Here is an 18,881-nt window from a genome sequence, read left to right on the forward strand (position 1 = left end):
ACTCGTTGGTGTAGCGGGACGGACGTGTCGTCGAGCGCAGGATTTTGTTTACCGGGATGGACAGGTGACCATGCAAAGCTTGATGTAATACTAGCAGTCGTCTCTCTTTTCTTCTCATTGCCAGCGGCTCCCAGTTTAGCTTGGAGATCATTTCTGATGGGCTGCTTGTGTATGAGTAGTCGTTGAAGACGAATCTAGCTCCCCTGCGTTGTATTTTGTCAAGTTGAGAAATTTGTTCCTGGGTGTACGGATCCCACACGGTAGAGCTATATTCAAGGTGGGGTCTGACGAGCGAGTTGAAGGCATTGGCTTTTGTTCTTCGTGAGCATGATGAAATGTTCCTTCTCAAGAAGCCTAGACTTCTGCTGGCTGCAGATTTGACTTTGTTTACATGGAGGTTCCACTTGAGATCATTTTTGATCTCAACACCCAAATAAGTGTGACTGTTGGTTTCTTGAAGGATGGAATCACCAAGGTGGTATGTGTAGGGCAGTATATTCTTAGCATGTGTCACTTTCATTACAAAACATTTTGCAGAATTAAATTCCATCTGCCATGCTGACTCCCACTGGCCGAGCTTGTCTAAGTCTTGCTGAAGTTGATCAGCATCTGAAGGTCCTTTGATGGAATTATACAAAACGCAGTCATCTGCGAAAAGGCGAACAGACGATTTGATGTTTTTTGGCAAGTCATTGATAAAGAGTAAGAATAGCAGGGGGCCCAAGACTGTCCCCTGCGGTACGCCTGAAACTACATCAACCCATTGTGAGCTATCACCACCAACTAAAACACGTTGCTTACGCTGGGTGAGGAATGATGAAATCCACCTATGAACATTCCCACGTATGCCATAATGATGAATTTTTTGCAAAAGTCTATTGTGCGCAACTTTGTCGAGGGCCTTGGAGAAGTCCATGATGATGACATCTGTCTCTTGTTTGTTGTCCAAGGCCTCCGACAGGTCGTGGATTGTTTGGATGAGCTGGGATTCACAACTGTGCTTCCTACGAAAACCATGTTGCTCTTCACAGAGGATGTGGTGTTGATCCAGGTGATCCATCATGTTGGCGTGGAGGATGTGCTCGAATGTTTTGCAACATATGGACGTTAGCGAAACTGGGCGGTAGTTAGCAGCCTTGGTTTTATCACCCTTTTTGAAGACAGGACTTATGTTGGCTCGGAGCCAGTCTACTGGAAGCACACCAGAATCAAGCGATCTTTGGAAGATACCAGTTAATGCTGGAGCGATCTCATGTGCATACTCCTTGAGTACTCTAGCTGGGAGATTGTCAGGGCCAGAGGCTTTTTTAGGTTTTAGTTCACTCAATAATTTTGCCACTCCTGCTGTGGAAATTGTGATCTCAGGCATGGGTGGAAATGGGTCTCCATCAATTCTGGGCATGCTGCTGTTATCCTCACGAGTGAAGACCTTTTGGAACTGCTCGTTCAATACTTCTGCCTTCTGAATGTTATCAGAGATCAGTTCCCCTTTGTCTTTCAAAGTACAAATGCCAAAGGATTCCTGCTTCAAACTTTTTATGAAGCCCCAAAAATCTTTTGATGACGCTTCACAAGTACGTCTCACATAACGCCTCCTGGTTTTCCTTGTCATTTTGTTTATGTCCTGGCGAAGTTTCTTGAAGTTCTCTTCATCAACAGGGTCTCTGGTCTTTCTAAAGCGGTTGTATGCTCTTTGCTTTCTCTTATGGGCACGCTTAATCTCCTGGGTCATACATGATTACAATCGCGTCCGCATTATGGCTCTTAGAATAAACACGCATGTCGGCGCTGAAATTTTGAACGAACTGATGGAGGAAAACCTCGTTTTTGCAAAACTAGCTTCAATTTGGAGTGAAAATCAAATGGAATAGCAATTGGCAGAATGTTGAGAAATAATGTAGGTATTCAGATGTCTAAATTAACGTCTCGTAATCAAGATATCGATAATTTCACAAACCAGCTTTTTCTCACGCAGATTCTCCAAAATTTTCCCCCAAAACGGGCTTTTAAAATTTAATCGGTACTGTATTTGGTTCTTCCCCCATGGCAACATTATTTCTTTGATCGATTTGTAATACAATACGAAAGAAGAAAACAATCGCTCGGTGTGGATTTATACGGAGCGCACATTTGAAAAAAATCTCATGGAACGTGTTTTTGATCTTGTGAACATGGTGGGTAAAAATGCTTTAAACGAAGGATTTTCAAATTTATTCTAATAATTTGTATATAACACACACAAAAATGTTAAGCTACATCCAATGCACCAACATTTCACTCGCTGCGATATTTGATTACTGAGAAAACTCTGTTTTAGAGAACAACTTTATACGTCTTTTATACGTTTTTTATACGTCTCTTTGTGTAACCTTAAGTACATTGAAACACCTTTTGTCAACATGTTCAAATTCATTATTGTTTTATGTGCTATTGTTGCAGGGTGGTATGAAAGCTGTCCTCTGGTCTGACTGCCTTCTCATGATTCTCACATTTGCACCTCTCATAGCTGTTATCATCAGTGGTTGTGTATCTGTTGGCGGTGTGGGCACAGTGTGGAAAATAGCGGGTGACGGCATGAGAGCGGATTTCTTGAAGTAAATCCATTGCTTTATATCGATTTTTAATATTAATCATAAATTAAACTCTTTTTTTACCGCGAAGAAACTGAGACGTATAATTAACAACGTGACATAACAACGTGAAATAATTAGAATTTATCATTAGTGTCCCATTAGTGTCCCTCTGTCTCTTTCGAACTGTAGCCTATTTGCCTTGAGTCAGTGACGTCAACGCGTGCAGGTCGTTATTTCGCGTGCGTATCTGCATGGACAACACCTTGGAACGCGCTTGTCTGGATGCCAGCGCTTTGCTTCAATGCGCAATCACATGCTACGACAATTAAATTTCGGACCGACGTCACTGAATCTGGGAAGGTAAAAGCAAAACAAATTGTAAAGTATTTAGTTTGTTCGGCTTTATAATTGGCGGGAAAATGACACTCAAAACATTGTGTATTGATATGAGATGGCGTGTACGCAGTTGGGCGCAGTGCTTGCACTAATTGACTGACCCGCGCTTATATCGATTTACGCGCGCGTAAGTCGGGATTTCTTTATTGACGCGAGCAGTATAACAAAAACAGAATAATATTCGCCAATTATAAGCCGAACAAACTGTAATAGCAAGATCTGTTCCCTATTCTCTGTCCTTCCCTCTTACTCATAAAATCACTCACCCACTTACTCCTCTCTTCTCTCACCCACACACATCAAACACACACACACACACCCCACCCCACCTCACGCACCCGCCCACCATACAAACAAGTTTCAATGTTCTCTACATCATGATAAAATATCAGCTGTAATTCTGAATTTCAGCATATCCGAAATTCATCAAAACTGAAACGCAATTTTATGTAATGATTAAAATTTAATCTATGAAATTTGAATCAGTCAAACCAAATCCACACTTTATCTCTTTTCTTTCAGTATCAATCCAGATCCAACAGAATTATATACAATCTGGGGTCTTGTATTTGGCGGTATCTTCCAATTTCTTCTAGTTCAAGTGTCCAATCAGTATCAAGTACAACGTTATCTCAGCTGTAAAAGCATCAAGGACGCACAAATGTAAGTTATTCATCGGAAAAACTACTTATTCTATATTCTATATAGTTAGGTACCCGTCCTTCGGAGGGGACGTAAAGCCAGCGTTCCCATATTCAGAGAGCTATATCTTTTCATTATAGCAGTATAGGTTTCGAAGTAAAAAATGGTGCTAAACTCATGTCTCAATCCGTCTAGTGCTGTTTGGATATTTAAAATCTTGCTAGATCATTGTGTATTGTTACCAACAATGATTCTAATCGAATTATTGTTTGAATTTTGAAAGATGTATTGGTTCTCTTTCAGAGCTTTAAGCATCTATGTAGTTGGAATGATGACCGTGCACTCACTATGTTGCTTCACGGGAATAGTTCTCTACGCATTATACGCTGGTTGTGATCCTGTCACATCGGGCAAGATTCAACGAAATGACGAAGTAAGGTTTAGTTTGAAAGTTATTATACTTAGTTCTCTGGGTTAATAATTATGATAATAATTTTATGTCATTAAATGAAAAGGCACATTTATATTGTCCATACTAGCGTCACTAGAATGAGCAATGGCCAATTCTCTTTAAATTGCAAATCTTGTGCAAAAAGTTACTATTTTACTACAGTTACCCTGTTTTGTCATACGGTTGTAAATTCAATGATTTTGACCGCAGAGCCACACCAGGTTGAGTCAGCCGAGGAAGGCCTAGAAAGTGGCTAGCTGATTTCCTCGCATCCAAGCCTGTTTCCGATTGCCTAAGTTGCGTTACCCATCCAGCACCCGCGTGGAGGTTTGGGTTGCCCGCGAACAAATATGTCAGCTCTGCGGAACTTGCCGGACAACAATGCCAGAGTTGAGGCGACTGCAATTTGTATCACGCACAATAATTTCGGGGAAAGAAGTCGCGTAGTAAATTGGAACAAATAGTTCCATAAGTAGTTGTAAAGAAAAAGATCGACCTATAGAGCTATAACATAGCTATTATAGTATTTGACGTTTTTATTATATATTTTCTTTGTAGCTTTTACCTTACACTATTGTAGCAATGTACCATAGTTTACCAGGAATACCAGGGTTGCTATTGTCGGGAATTTTTGGCGCTGCTCTAAGGCAAGTACGTAATTTTCAATATTACAGACTCAAATGTTTTGGATTAACATGAAACTGCACTGGTGGAGAATATGGATAAAACGATATAACAACCGGTTTGTCCTGGAGCGAATAGTATTACTTTTAGTTATGATTTTCACAAATTGGAATTGCACTGCAGTTCTAGTGTAGAAAGTTGACACCAACTATGATTAAATTGAATGTTGCGAATCAATGTCAATGTTGCGAGTCAATGTAAGCGATGCCTTTGTATCAGTTTATTTAGTTATATTATTTATTAGGGATATCTTATACACTATGAACCACAATGGCCTCATCCCAATGGCATAGTTCAATAATCTCAATTAAACAATCACAGTGTAAAATTTGACCTCAAGTTGCAGAGTGTGAGTTTTTGTGCCCAAATTTCAAAGGTCATTCAATGAATGTACAAATGTATTAGGGGTTACAGAACTGTGCTCTGACAGATGCGCATGTTGTGGATCCTAGTGCAATGGTCATCACCTGATGTTTTTATCGTAATTCCCATTCTTCAACTATAGAGCTTGATAATGCAGATTGAAATTAGCTTCTTCTTTGAGCCGCGAAGCGGCGAGTTTCCAGTAGTTTCTCTCCTTATGGATAATATCTAAGGTACACGGACTGTAACACAGACTAGTGATGTTTAGTGTCACCTACACAAGTCACGTCCTATAGCCAATTGAAAACAGTTTTATTTGGAAATTTATTAACCAATCAGCGACCGTCATTCCACGGGTTCTCGCCAGTAGTCTCCACGGCAGCCAGTTTGGTATGCCAATGATAACGAACGAGTTCTTTTTGATTGGCTAGCACGTTTTCCATGACGTCATTCAGCACGTGCTGTCGCCTATCTGAAGCAACGTAATTCGCTTCTATCACCTGTCTATTGTACCTGTACTACATATGTACCAGTTAGATAGTCTTTACAGTTACCTAGCAAATCAACTTTGAAAATGTAATAAAATATTTTGCTTCGCTTTCAGTTTTCCGCTCCGATAATTCGGGCCAAACGCCATCAACGGCAGGAAGGGGCCAACTCGAAAATTCAACAATGTGTGACATTAACATGTTTCTTGTTTAGCCAGAACATGCAATGGCTGTCATACGTCACCTTAGATCCGCTCAAGTATAGTGACCTGGCTCACGACATGTTCCCATCCCAATGAACTCTCACCCACCTGGGGGTTGGGTGCGATGGGGGTTGTTGGTGGGAGTGGGATGGCATTGCTGTCTAACAATCATACATTAGGACCGTATGCACAAAACAAGTAAGACGAGTTACTTTAGACCTGGTCTAAATATGGAGATTAGTAGTCTATTAGTCCTATGGAGTAACAACCGGCGATCAAGTTTTGATTTGATCCCTAAAACGATTCCTCCTAATTCTATTAACCTCCCCAGTTAGACCAGGTCTAACGTTAGATTTTGACCTTAATGATTAACAATTCCAATATGCTTACAGTACGCTTTCGTCTGTGCTGAATTCCAATGCAGCGGTTGCTGGACAACATATCATCAAAGGAATTTGGAGTAACATCTCAGATGCCAAGTATATACTTATCATAAAAGGTCTAGGTATGTAGATGATACGATGTCAAGATTAAAATTTCATGCAGTGTACTCAAAGCAATATTGTTAATTTTCACCTTCAGATTATAAACCATTTTGAACTATTGTGTCATTGTAGCGCGCCAAGTCGTGAATGCGTGTATCACCGAATTTGATTGGTTTTAAAAAATCTCATATTTTGTTACAAATATAGCACTTTAGGCCTAGTTTTTGCGGGTATTTCAGTTTATAAACTACATTATACAGTTGTGTAAAAGTAAGAATTTTGAAGACAAAAAATCGTAGGGCGTCCTCCGGGCCGGACGTCCTCTTAGCAAATCGTCCAATATTGCTTTAAGAGACATTAGCATACCAGATTATGTTGCTGTAACGGCATGGTAGGATTTATGGAGGTGGTAGGGGTCATGGCGGTGGTGTTGCCAATAGTGGTGGTGGTGATGGTGGAGGTGGCGGTGGTAGTGATGGAAGTGGTGGTGCCGGTGGTGGTGGTGGTGGTGATGATGATGGTGATGGTGGCAATATTGGTAGTGATGTTGATATTGCTCTTGTTGCTGCTGCCACTACTTGTTGTTGTTGGTTGTAGCGACGACGTTGTTACTGTGTTTGTTGGTGTTTGGTGGTGGTGGAGAGGCGGAGGCGGTAGCACTGGTGACCGGGGCATGATAATGATGACAACGTTAAACGACAGATTACTATTACTGACAATTATATATTTTCACATTTCAGTGGTCTTCTTCTCATTCTTGGCTCTCGCAGTAGCTTTCCTTATCCCCAAAATGGGAGATATTGTACCAGTAAGTGTGACGCTTTCCATATTACAGTTACCACAAATGCAAGGGCGTAGCAAGAGCCTCGGGGCCCATGGACAACGACCAGTGCGGGGCCCTTTCACGACTCCTTCATCAGTACTTATGTAATTTTCGCCTAGCTTTGATCGGGGCCCCTAAACCCTCGGGGCCCACGGACTTCGTCCACCCTGTTCACTCGCTTGCTACGCCCCTGCACAAGTGTATAAGAATTTGTATTGTCACAAGTATACGACTCAAATTAATATTTTGTTCAACCATCTAATTAAATGTAGGTGATGTTTGGAATAGTTGGTACGACGCAAGCTCCTGCCGCAGGAATGTTTCTGTTAGGAGTGTTTTTCCCAAGAGTGACGTGGAAGGTAAGCAAATGCAGAAAACATAAGAATTACGGTACCAGTTATTTTCACCCCTATTTATCCTAAACAAAGACAGATATGTCTTTAATAATTGGAACAAGCAGACAATAGTTGCATCTTTTATTTCGGATTTAAGACCTCATTTGTTGAAATAGATCAAGAAATAAAGACACGGTGATCCAAAATCCCAAATGCAAAAGTTGCAGATTGCTCCATTGAATGCCTTTTGATTTGTAAACATATCGTTCTTGAACAGGATAGTGCCATGTTTTTCATTGAAGAGAATATTAAAGTACACATTTTGATTTCGTTCCTTCATTTGGTTTTCGATCACCGTTTCTTTAGATCTCAACCGATTTCAACAAACGAGGTCTTAACAGAGGTAAAGGGCACAGGTATTGGTTGCCGGTTTCAATTATGACATATTTGTCTTTGATTAGGACCATCATACCCGTCATGCCCGTGTACGTGTACAGATATCAACATGCTGTTAATTTCGAAAAGAGTAGGGTGTCCTGATTGGTTGGATGTTCTGTGTATAATTAACCGTATTGCCACGACAGTATATATGACATGCATAAAAATATTGATCTTGGAGAAACTTGTTCTGATATCTTACTCAGATTAGCAAGGAAAATTGTATTGCAAACAATATTATGGTCTTATTTCTTGTAAAAATTTCATATTCATCATTGCTAAATTTATCAACTTGTTATTGAATACTGATTAATTTACGTAGGGCACTGTCATAGGATTTTTTACCGGACTTGGTTTAGGTTTCTGGTTGGTATTCGGTTCAACAGCCTACCCGCCAGAGCAAATAACATTGCCAGTCTCTACTGAGGATTGTTTTGACAGCATCAACGATACGTTACTTCTTACCACTACAGTGCCGGAAGTGAATACAACAACATTGTTGCTTTCAGAAGCCTCTAACAGGTCAGATGTGATTTAAATGTTCAGGGGCGGCTTTAAAACTCGTCCTCCAGTTGACCGAAAATTGATGGCGGTTGAACCGCGTTCCATTATTTAGAACAATAGAAACCGGCTCCAATTGGACGGAACCGGGTGAAACCGGCAGTTGAGTTTTGAAGCCGTCCCTTATGAATATTGCTTAAACGATCGTTTTTAAACATAAAACTACAACAATAATAATAACTACAACAATAGTACCTCATATTGTAAGCTTATGAGTTTTTTGGATTATTATTTTTCTTCTAAATTTGACTTTTGTCGGTGCTACATTTATTCTTTCAGGCCAGCTATGGCTACATTTTACGCTATTTCAGTAGTTTGGTATGCTATGTTTACGTGTCTTGTGACCATTGTTGTGGGATACGTTGCTAGTATTATAACAGGTAAAATGATGATACGAAACGACGACGATGATGATGATGATGATGATGATGATGATGACTGCGATGATGATGGTGATGATGATGACGGTAGCGGTATATTGGTGATGGTGAGCATGATGATGATACCGAAGATGATGACGATGATGATGGTGATGATGATGACAGTGGTAGTATATTGGTGATGACGAGCATGATGATGATGCCGATCATGATGATAATGACGACGATGATGATGACGGTGGTGGTATATTGGTGATACCAAAGATGATGATGATACCGAAGATGATGATGATGATGATGACGATGACGATGATGCTGCTGCTGATGATGATGATAATGATGATGATGGTGATGATGATGATGATGATGATGATGATGATGATGATGATGATGATGACGGTGGTGGTATATTGGTGATGGCGAGCATGATGATAATACCGATCATGATGATGATGATGATAATGATGATGATGACGATGATGATGATGACTATGATGATGATGATTTATGATGGTGATGAGGAGGAAGGATGACGAAAACCACTACACAAATAAAGGGATGGTGGTAGATGCCCGGGTAGATGGTAGTAGGGGAGGAGCACGATGGCTAGGATGGGATGGAGGAAGAAGGTGAAACTTCGTTGGCAACGTTCGTTTAACACAATAACCCTTCTCCGTCGTTTATTACAGGTGGTACAAAAGACGAAGATGTAGATGAGCGTTTGGTCTACCGTTTCTCAGAAGCATTCTGCTGTTGTTGTTTTTCACTCAAGCGCATGAGATTCTTCCAAAAGGACAATGCGAAAGTGAAGAAGAGTACAACATGGTCTGCAGTGGATTATCAGCTAGCATTGTATAAACCAAACAGGAACCATGATATCGATGTGGATGCACAAGAAGCTGTTGCAATGCACAAACAAAAACCCTTAACTGAGGTCGAGTACGAAGACACCACTTTATAGTTGTTTAATATTCTAAAGCAATATTGTAACATTTTCATAAAAAATGTGCATTTCTACAAAATGTTATTTTTCACCGTCAGATATATCCCCGTTTAATTTTGAGCACTAACATAATTATGAGGTACCAACAAATCGCTATTTAATTCCAGCGCTAATGTCGCCAACATGTGTCACCGTCGGCCATGACTGAGGTCGGTCGTCTCGAGTATTCGTTTGACTAATATTTAGGTCGTATATGAATTAGCGACGTACTCCGTTGTTTTATTTAAAATCTCAGAGTTTGTGTCACAAATACAGCAGCACCTAACGCCTTGATTTTTTCACGGCAGTGAAATGATGCCACTTGCACCCATATCTCATATGCACAGTTTATCCCTTACATATCCTGTGTCTTGAATAGCTACATAGCACACCACCCAATGGTTAAGAGGCTAGGAAATGATTCCTAATATCTCATACCCTAGTTTGTATGCCTTTATCTAACCTTGCCTCACTGACAACTTACTATTTAACACTTAACCTGTCCAAGAGTCTGTCCAGCGTAGGAATTTGTTAGCCTTTTTTAGAAACATGTTTGCAATTGGCTTATGACCATCACATGCTGACAATACACATAACTGATTGGTTAATCAAAACTAGCAGGGGTTAGGTCAGGCCTCATCACAAAGTAAACATATCATTCTGTATAGAAAACTGTGTAGCAGGTGATTTACTTCAGATAAAGTTCAATTTAACTACATTGCACAAAACTAAGTCCATTATCTATAGTTAATTGAATGTTTATTAACTCTTGTAATAACCCATGTGTATAAACCTGTATAATATTGACAAAGACAAATATCACTGACCCTGACAAAAGCTAGCAAGAGTAAATAAAAATTCCTTTAAAAAAGGAATGGGGCGCCCAATGTGAGCTTGGTCGTGATGTGGTGAATTTCATGGTGTTTAGATTTGGTATTATTATCTCTTGCAAACCCGGTGACACCTCATTATAGATTTTAGACCTGTCGATAGGTTGTAAGAGGGGATAGCCTTTTCCAGGCACGAATTGGGCCATATAAAGAAACTGTTGCTACTTTGCAACGCAATAAAAACCTAAATGCAAAATGAGATCCTGTAGGTGGCTCCCGAGGTGGCTTAAAAAACTAAATGCAAAATGAGGTTTTTAAAAAATATTGTTTTCCAGAGTCAAAACGCAGGTATCATTATTAAGCCTCATATCACTTATTTATTGTCAACTAAGTGCAGAGTAGGTTTGATATGAATATTAAATGTTAGATCAAAGTAGCTCAAAGTACATGTACTATACACCTGATCCGTGAACTTGTCTTTTTTAAAGACAAAATCTTGTTTCATATTAGTTTATTATACTACATTACAATCATGTAAAAATCAAAATTTTGAAGAAAAAAACCATCAAGGGTGTCCTCCGTAGAAAATTTTAGAATATTGCTTAGAAGTCCACCGGATAAGGCCACGTGGACAACAAAGTGACGGATTATGTATCATTTTGCAAATTTTAGTGTGCTCCGCATGATTTTTGCGTGCAAGTGATGTTCCATGTTGGTGCTGTCAGTGTTCTATCTTCAGCCTTGACAGGTGTGGATTTCGATTGGAGTTACCCATTCAGCTTATCCACTTAAATATCACACTCCCTGTGTGGAAATCTATGGATTTCAAATGGATTTCTCGCATATTTCACGAATATTTTAATCATTCTTCCCCCTCACTTTCACCAAATCCGCCGCCATGTCAACAGTCATATTATAGCACCTATATTTGTAATGTAAAATGTATTTAGTTTTGAGCATTCTTGTTTTACAGGGTTTGAGCAAAAGGTCACTTCCTTGAATGTTACCCCAGAAAAGTTCTGGGACCGCAAGTTCGATATAAAAGTGAATGCAGTGGCGTGCGCAAAGGGGGGGGGGGGGGCAGGGGGAAATCAGTCATTTCCCCGAAATGACTGATTTCGCCCGCACATTACACTCCTAATTAGACTCCATTCGGGGGAACCGAACAACTTGCCCCCAACCCACCCCACCCCATCCCAACTTTCAATGTGCTGCGCACGCCACTGAGTGAATGGATTGACCACAATATCAAATTAATTGGTCGTGCTTTGAGGTTTTTAAAATGTTTGGCGCGATAACTTCAAGCACATTATCATTTTTTTTTATTCATACAAGAGACCAAAAATGTGTGTATTGTCCAAAAAAATCAATCCAATTTTGTAATTTTCAGAATAGCCCAGTCTCCATGGGTATGTAAACGAGAAGAAATACTTGCACCGCTAGGTTATGTGCAAAGGATGCAAGATTATGAAAACATAATAATAATGGGGGGGGGGGCCCGTGTCAAGTCTTACGGTTGAATGCTTGTTCAATTTGCATTGCGAAATCAAAGTTTCTAGAAAATTGGACCCCCAGGAACGTAGTCTTTTGGTCTCCTGTTACTCTACACCTGTCCAGTGGCGTAGCGTGGGTCATCCGATTGGGGGGAACCGAGTCTGATGGGGGGGCACAAGCCGTTTTTCGGCCATTTTCCTATGGAATTAAAAAAAAATTAAGGATCGATGGGGGACACGTGCCCTCCCTACCCCCTCCCCCCCCCTGTGCTTGACGCTACGACACTGCACCTGTCTGTCTGTGTGTCTGGGTGTCTGAAAACTCTGGATGTATAAACACTATTTTGCGCTTTCTTCAAATATTATCCGACTGTGTTATCAAATAATACTATACAAATTGTACACACTTGTCTATATTATCTTCTGTTGTATTCTTTTACATTAATACATGCACCCTCTTTTTCTCCTATTTCTGGAAAGTTGATCAAATATATTTTGGTATGTAAAGAAACCTTAAATCGTTAGCTTTAATAAACCAAAACAATTCTTTCAATCAGCTCACAATTTTTGAAGATATGCCCTCTTAAAGAAATGTACCCGTTTTTCACTCTGTCCACGGATGAGGTTTGGCTACATCAAAGATTTAAACGAAACACACGGTTAATGACATGGATAGATAATAGTATTAGGCTTGGGAAAGCATTCACTATAAGCGAGGATCACCAGCTAGCTTCAAACATCTTCGCAACCCCGTATTTCTGCTGCATTCGCAAGTATCCGGCGCACAAGGATGGTACGTAACGCAATTAATGCAATGAGAACTAGGGCTGAAACCTGTATTCGTCATGGAGGCAATCAGGTAGAGGGCAGAGCAGCACAGTAAACTCACTTCAAAAGAACCAAAGACAAACTAAACAGCCCTTTTCAGGGCTACCTTTTATTCCAAAAAGAGAAATGACTTATGTTGTCAATAAAAAGAAAGCAAGAAACGAGAAAAACATAAGTAATTGCAAGTATAGCAAAAGAAGTCCCATCCCACATCAATTTCGCCCAAATTAATGACACTTAACAAAATCCATAACCCATAAGCCCACCTGTAAAGCCCATTCCCTAAAATAAAGTTGTTATTTTATAAAGTTATCATCGAGGAATGTTTTATATTCATGCATGGTATATGCACTTTTCAATCTTTGAAGTAGCCAAACCTCCTCCGTGGACAGAGTGAAAAACGGATACATTTCTTTAAAAGGACATATCTTCAAAAGTTATGAGCCGATTGAAATAATTGTTTTGGTTTATTAAAGCTAACGATTTAAGGTTTCTTTACATACCAAAATATATTTGATCAACTTTTCAGAAATAGGAGAAAAAAAGAGGGTGCAATGTGGGGCCTCTTTTTTTTGGGACACCCTGTATGACTATCATTTGAGGACTGAGTTGTTACCATACATCTTCCGAGGTGCAGTTTCAGACAATAGCTTGGGATTATTGGGGCAGAGGTTATCTTTTGAATTCTTTCATGACCACTGAAGCATAGTCAAGCCTGTCAAGGACAGCCGGCGTGAATTGAGAGACCATGTCACTCAGACTCACTCGCCACAAAAGAATGTCAAAGGTCATACGACACCAATTTGGTGTCTTTCCGCGCCTCGGAATATGATGCGTAAAATCTGTGTCTGATCTTACGTATCATTCCCCAAGAGTTGGAATGGTTCAGAGGTGTAATGTGGGTTTTTACTGCAGAGATGAGGACAGGGAGGCTGTTTAGTCCTGTCTTTCGAACCGACGGATTATATATCGTTTAGAGTAATTTTTCTCTAATATTATGTTGCAAGTTTTGAATATTAAACGCGACAATTAAAACAGAATTAATAAAAAAGATACGAAAAATACAACAAAAAAAAGCCCAAAAACCACCTTAATGAAATTTCAAATGTAGATTCGTAGTTTTAAAAAGACCTGTAAGACAAACATGGCAGAGGAAAAAAAATTGTGAAATACTGAACAGATTTGAACTTCATCGAGTCTCGAACTTCTGAGACTCGACGATGATGTACCAAAGTCCGGCGCTTTCCCAACTGAGCTAATAGCGTTAAGACATAGATTTGCGGGTTTAATTGTTCGTTTTATAGGTATGTGTTGAATAAATAACCTATTACCCGAGTATGAAAAAACCAGAAAGAAACAAACTAAGGCAAATAAGAAACAACAACAAAAAAGGTCATTATCTTCGACTTTTATCGGACCTGCGTTTTACTATATATTCAACGCCTCGACATGCGATCGGATGTATTAAAGTACACATACATATTTTGTAGTAGATAAAGGGTGAGGAACAGACCATTACCATATATAATCGGCGTCTTGTTGAGGTATGGTGAGCATGTTAGTCGCTCGGAAGGCGAGACCCCGAACAGTCCTGTATTCACTATTTATAAATAGCTATTTATATATCACCATGGGATACATGGGCGCAGCCATTACACAACATCGTATCACCAAAGAGTATCTAGATAAGCATTCACTCCATACAAATGAATAGGAAAACAAGATGTCGGTATTCATGAATTTTTACAAAAATGATATGGGCCAAAAATCTGAAGATTGGGGGATTCTGTAACTTACATATGTTATGAGAAACTGATTTTAGAGAAAAGTTACCGAGCGCCATTCATTTTATAATGGTTTTTATTCGGTAAAACACCCCGAATTTTGAGCGACTAGTTGCTGAAGTCAACCGATTTGCCATTGAAAAGTACAGGAAGACCCCCACTGTGCTAGAGGTCAACTCTCCAGACATACTGGCGCCCAGCCAAAATGGCAACCTCCATTTCTCTCTATCAAGAATTTATATATTGCTATTTATAAATAGTGAATACAGGACTGCCGAAGGGGTCTAGCCTTCCGAGCGACTAACATGCGAACCATACCTCAACAAGACACCGATTATCTATGGTAATGGTCTGTTTTGAACCGTTTATCTTACATATACGGTGAGCCAAAATAAACGAATTTGTTGTTATGGTTTATTCATTTTCCAAAAGACAAACTGGAAAAGCTGATATGATTATCTTGTGTAAGTTTAGGGTTTTCCAAAATAAAAACACACCGAGACAGTGTATATTCTTCCCATGTGTCCTGCGTTCGAGTCTATGAGTCTTATCTAGTGTCAATTGCAATGATTTAATCAAATCAATACAACATTGATTTTAACGGGAGATTCTAATTTGCATTATTCAATAAAGGTGTTCTTGGTGTCATTCAATACACACAAGTATTGTTTACCATCTTCATTTAAATCTAATATGCATAAACTTGCATACTAATTTATGCTGATCGTGTAAAATATATTAAACTTTGATGCATTTTAAGTTTGTTGAAATGTCCAAAAAGTCAAATAATGTGGCCAGTGTTTCTAAATATGAACATGTACTTCTCTTGTTCAAAATTTATTGACCGGACCAAGATTATCTTGACCTGGCCAGATTATCTTGACCTGTCCAGATTATCTTGACCTGTCCACATTACTTGATATAATCGACAGTTGACCAGACTCTGAACAAAAGAAATACAATAGATAATGGAACAAAAGAAGAGGGCTAGACGTATATAATCAGGTAGAGGTTAATTAAAGCGAGTTTCATTTAGCAGTTAAGGGAGTCTCCGCCAACCACAACATTATGCCTGTAAGAAAAATAATTATAAAGCACGATTTAATTTGTTTTATTTAAAACACACTCGTAGTGACCATAAAAACGAATAAAAACATCCGTCTCTCAACACGCGATATTCAAAATTCCCGGGCGTCGAAATTGTCGAGTGCAATAACGTCCCAGTATTAGTAATATGATTGAAGGCTGACGACGACAATTGAGCACGGATAACCATTACGTCATTGCACTTAGACAATTTCGGCGCGGGAATTTTGAGAGCCGACTGTTTTTATTCGTTTTTTATGGTCAATGAGATTGTTTTAAATAAAAACATGTGATTCGTGTTTGATAATTATTTTTCTAACATATAAGGCATGTTGTTATTGCCGGAGACTCCCTTTAAAGTACCGAATAATAGCTTGGAATGTAAATATTACATGGTATCAGTTGAACTCTAAAGTTCCTAGAGTGATTCTTATAAACTCATCACAAGAATTCCCCGTTAGCAGTATGAGTTTATCCGAGTATTCATGATGACATCATGGTAGCCCACATGATATACGCTGGAGAAGTTACGTAATAATCGGATTAACTACCATAGCAATAGGTGAACAAATTTACCGCGCTGCACTGATACGTTCACGCGGTACCTCTGCATTGAACCATATCATGCTGATCACTTACACCTGTAAGATTAGTATCTTTGAAAAGACCGGCATTGTATTCAATCTATGATTGCAGACATACACAGGTGATGAGTGTAACCTGCTTGTAGTGCAGCGTGATATGTTCAAAATTTTTTTAACCTATTGCTATGGTAATTAATCCGATTAATTACGTAACTTCGCCAACGTATCGTCTCTTGAACATATTCTTTACTTTGTTCTCTTTCATTTGACACCACTGGGGGTCATACCTTCTTGGCATTTCGAGATATGAAAAGGACCCATATGAATATTGTCCTGGGTCTTATGACGGGTGGCACCCCCGGGTGGGGAAATATTTTACTTCTTCCTCTTTCATTTGGCACCACTTGGGGGGGGGGGTCATACCTTCGTCCATTTCAGACCAAAAGGTTAGTTATAAATGTAGTCGCCAGTGGCGGCGCCACGGGTGGCATGGGGAAAATGCCCCACAGTCAGAACTCTTGCCCCCTGTTGTCCCCCAGTAAAACCCAAAAGTTGCGCAGATTTCCACTTTTGCAGTAATTTTGCGCAACATTTGTTGATTTTCCGCCCTAAAATTAACTTTGCCACCCCCCGACAAAATACCTGGCGCCGCCACTGGTAGTAACCTATTACATACAGGCTGATACCATTTCATGGTTCAGCAATAATTTGATGTAGTAAACAACCCGGTCACTGATCTATTATCTGAAGGCCGCATGTGAATGAAGCTTATAACTATACACACTTCTATAGAGGTTGTGCATATGACGTATCATACCGTAAATAGGCGGACTACTCAAATGCATTCAACAAAAGCATGACTGCAATCTACCGTGACTGTTCGTGTCACGCACATAACAAATGCACATCGATCAAATAGGTTGATGACAACATTTCATTGAATGGACTGCACTGCGCCATGACGGCGCAAGACACCGGTTCAAATCTTTTGTATGGAGCTAATCAATAATTTCACGCACATGCTCTATTATTGCCCAATTATTGCCCGGGATGATTGCACACTGTAAAAGAGCTAATTGTTATGTTTGATGAAATCGTGTTTAACTATTTGCTTAAGGGCTGGGGTATGAACGTTTGGACGGTATTTATTTTGAGACATTAGAGCACATCAGACATATCGAATTGCATTCTGAATACGAAGAATGTCATTCTGATATCAAATAATTTTGATTTTTGAAATTCGCAATTTAATACACATTTTATGGCAAATCATTAAAATTGATATTTTTGATATTTAACAGTACTTGAAGTGAACTTTAAAAATCTGATGATTTATACTTAAAGTGTATGTAGGTGGGATGAAAAGCCGACGATCAATTGAAAATTTTGACCTTTCGTATTGAAGATATGGATTTTTTTCCCAAAACACCAAAAAAAAATAAGGTCTTTTTGGGGAAAAAATCAATATCTTCAATATGAAAGGTCAAAATTTTCAATTGACCGTCGGCTTTTCCTCCCTGCTACATACACTTTAAGAATATATCATTAGATTTATATAATTTACTTCGAGGACTGTTATATATCAAAAATTTGAAAAATATCAAATTTTTATAATTTGTCATAAAATTTGTATTATATTGCGATTTTCAAAAATGAAAATTATTTGATATCAGAAAGACATGCTTCGTATTCAGAATGCAATTCGATAGGTCTGAGGTGCTCTCATGTCGCACAAAAAATACTGTCGAAACGCAATAAACGCTCATTTTAGATCCCTTAAGAACGGTAAAATACAGATAAGGCTGCGTTCACATAGAAGTATACTATTCGGGTATACGGTGCACGTTTTGCAGATGCACGCGTATAGCTTAAAGCGAGCAAGGCAATTTCATAGTACCGGGTCACATAAGGCTACGATCACATAGAAGTATACTATTCGGGTATACGGTGCACGTTTTACAGGTGTACACGTATAGCTTAAATCGAGCAAGGTAATTTCATAGTACCGGGTCACATAAGAGCTATTCGAAAAGGCCGTATACCTGCGTATAGTATAGTATAGTGGGAATCGTGCGTGTTTGATTTTAGTGCAGAGTATACTGTCCTAATTTTAAAAACCTAAACCATATGTGGGTAAATTCATTTTTTAATAGATGCACTATCTAATTCTGCACATTATGACACCTCATTGAATGCAATGTGACCTCAAGAAGTAAAGTTACAAGCATTTGATAAGACGAAGAAAATGGGTAAACTGACATACTCGCTATTCGCTATACGAAATACGCTCATTCGATCAGGCTGAGTTCACATAGTATACTCCTATATGAACTCAGCCTGATCGAATGAGCGTATTTCGTATAGCGAATATCAGTATATCAGTATATTCTATGTGAACTCAGCCTAAGGCTGCGTTCACATAGAAGTATACTATTCGGGCATACGGAGCACGTTTTACAGGTGCACGCGTAT

The 18,881-nt window shown here is 39.3% G+C and overlaps 1 protein-coding gene across 2 annotated transcripts in view; it reads left to right on the forward strand.

Moving 5' to 3' along the window:
- Positions 1-11,700, forward strand: part of LOC140137526 (sodium-coupled monocarboxylate transporter 1-like) — a 37,552-nt gene extending 25,852 nt beyond the window's left edge. For both annotated transcript variants that reach the window (XM_072159241.1, XM_072159242.1), the window contains 10 exons: positions 2,440-2,594; positions 3,492-3,632; positions 3,915-4,044; positions 4,621-4,709; positions 6,193-6,305; positions 7,026-7,093; positions 7,381-7,467; positions 8,204-8,403; positions 8,722-8,822; positions 9,512-11,700. In XM_072159241.1, the coding sequence (XP_072015342.1) occupies positions 2,440-2,594; positions 3,492-3,632; positions 3,915-4,044; positions 4,621-4,709; positions 6,193-6,305; positions 7,026-7,093; positions 7,381-7,467; positions 8,204-8,403; positions 8,722-8,822; positions 9,512-9,783 (1,356 nt within the window). In that variant the 3' untranslated portion in view covers positions 9,784-11,700. The remainder of the gene's footprint in view (positions 1-2,439; positions 2,595-3,491; positions 3,633-3,914; positions 4,045-4,620; positions 4,710-6,192; positions 6,306-7,025; positions 7,094-7,380; positions 7,468-8,203; positions 8,404-8,721; positions 8,823-9,511) is intronic.
- The last annotated feature ends 7,181 nt before the right edge of the window (positions 11,701-18,881 follow it).

Source organism: Amphiura filiformis, chromosome 17 (genome assembly GCF_039555335.1).
Source record: "Amphiura filiformis chromosome 17, Afil_fr2py, whole genome shotgun sequence".
Taxonomy (NCBI): domain Eukaryota; kingdom Metazoa; phylum Echinodermata; class Ophiuroidea; order Amphilepidida; family Amphiuridae; genus Amphiura; species Amphiura filiformis.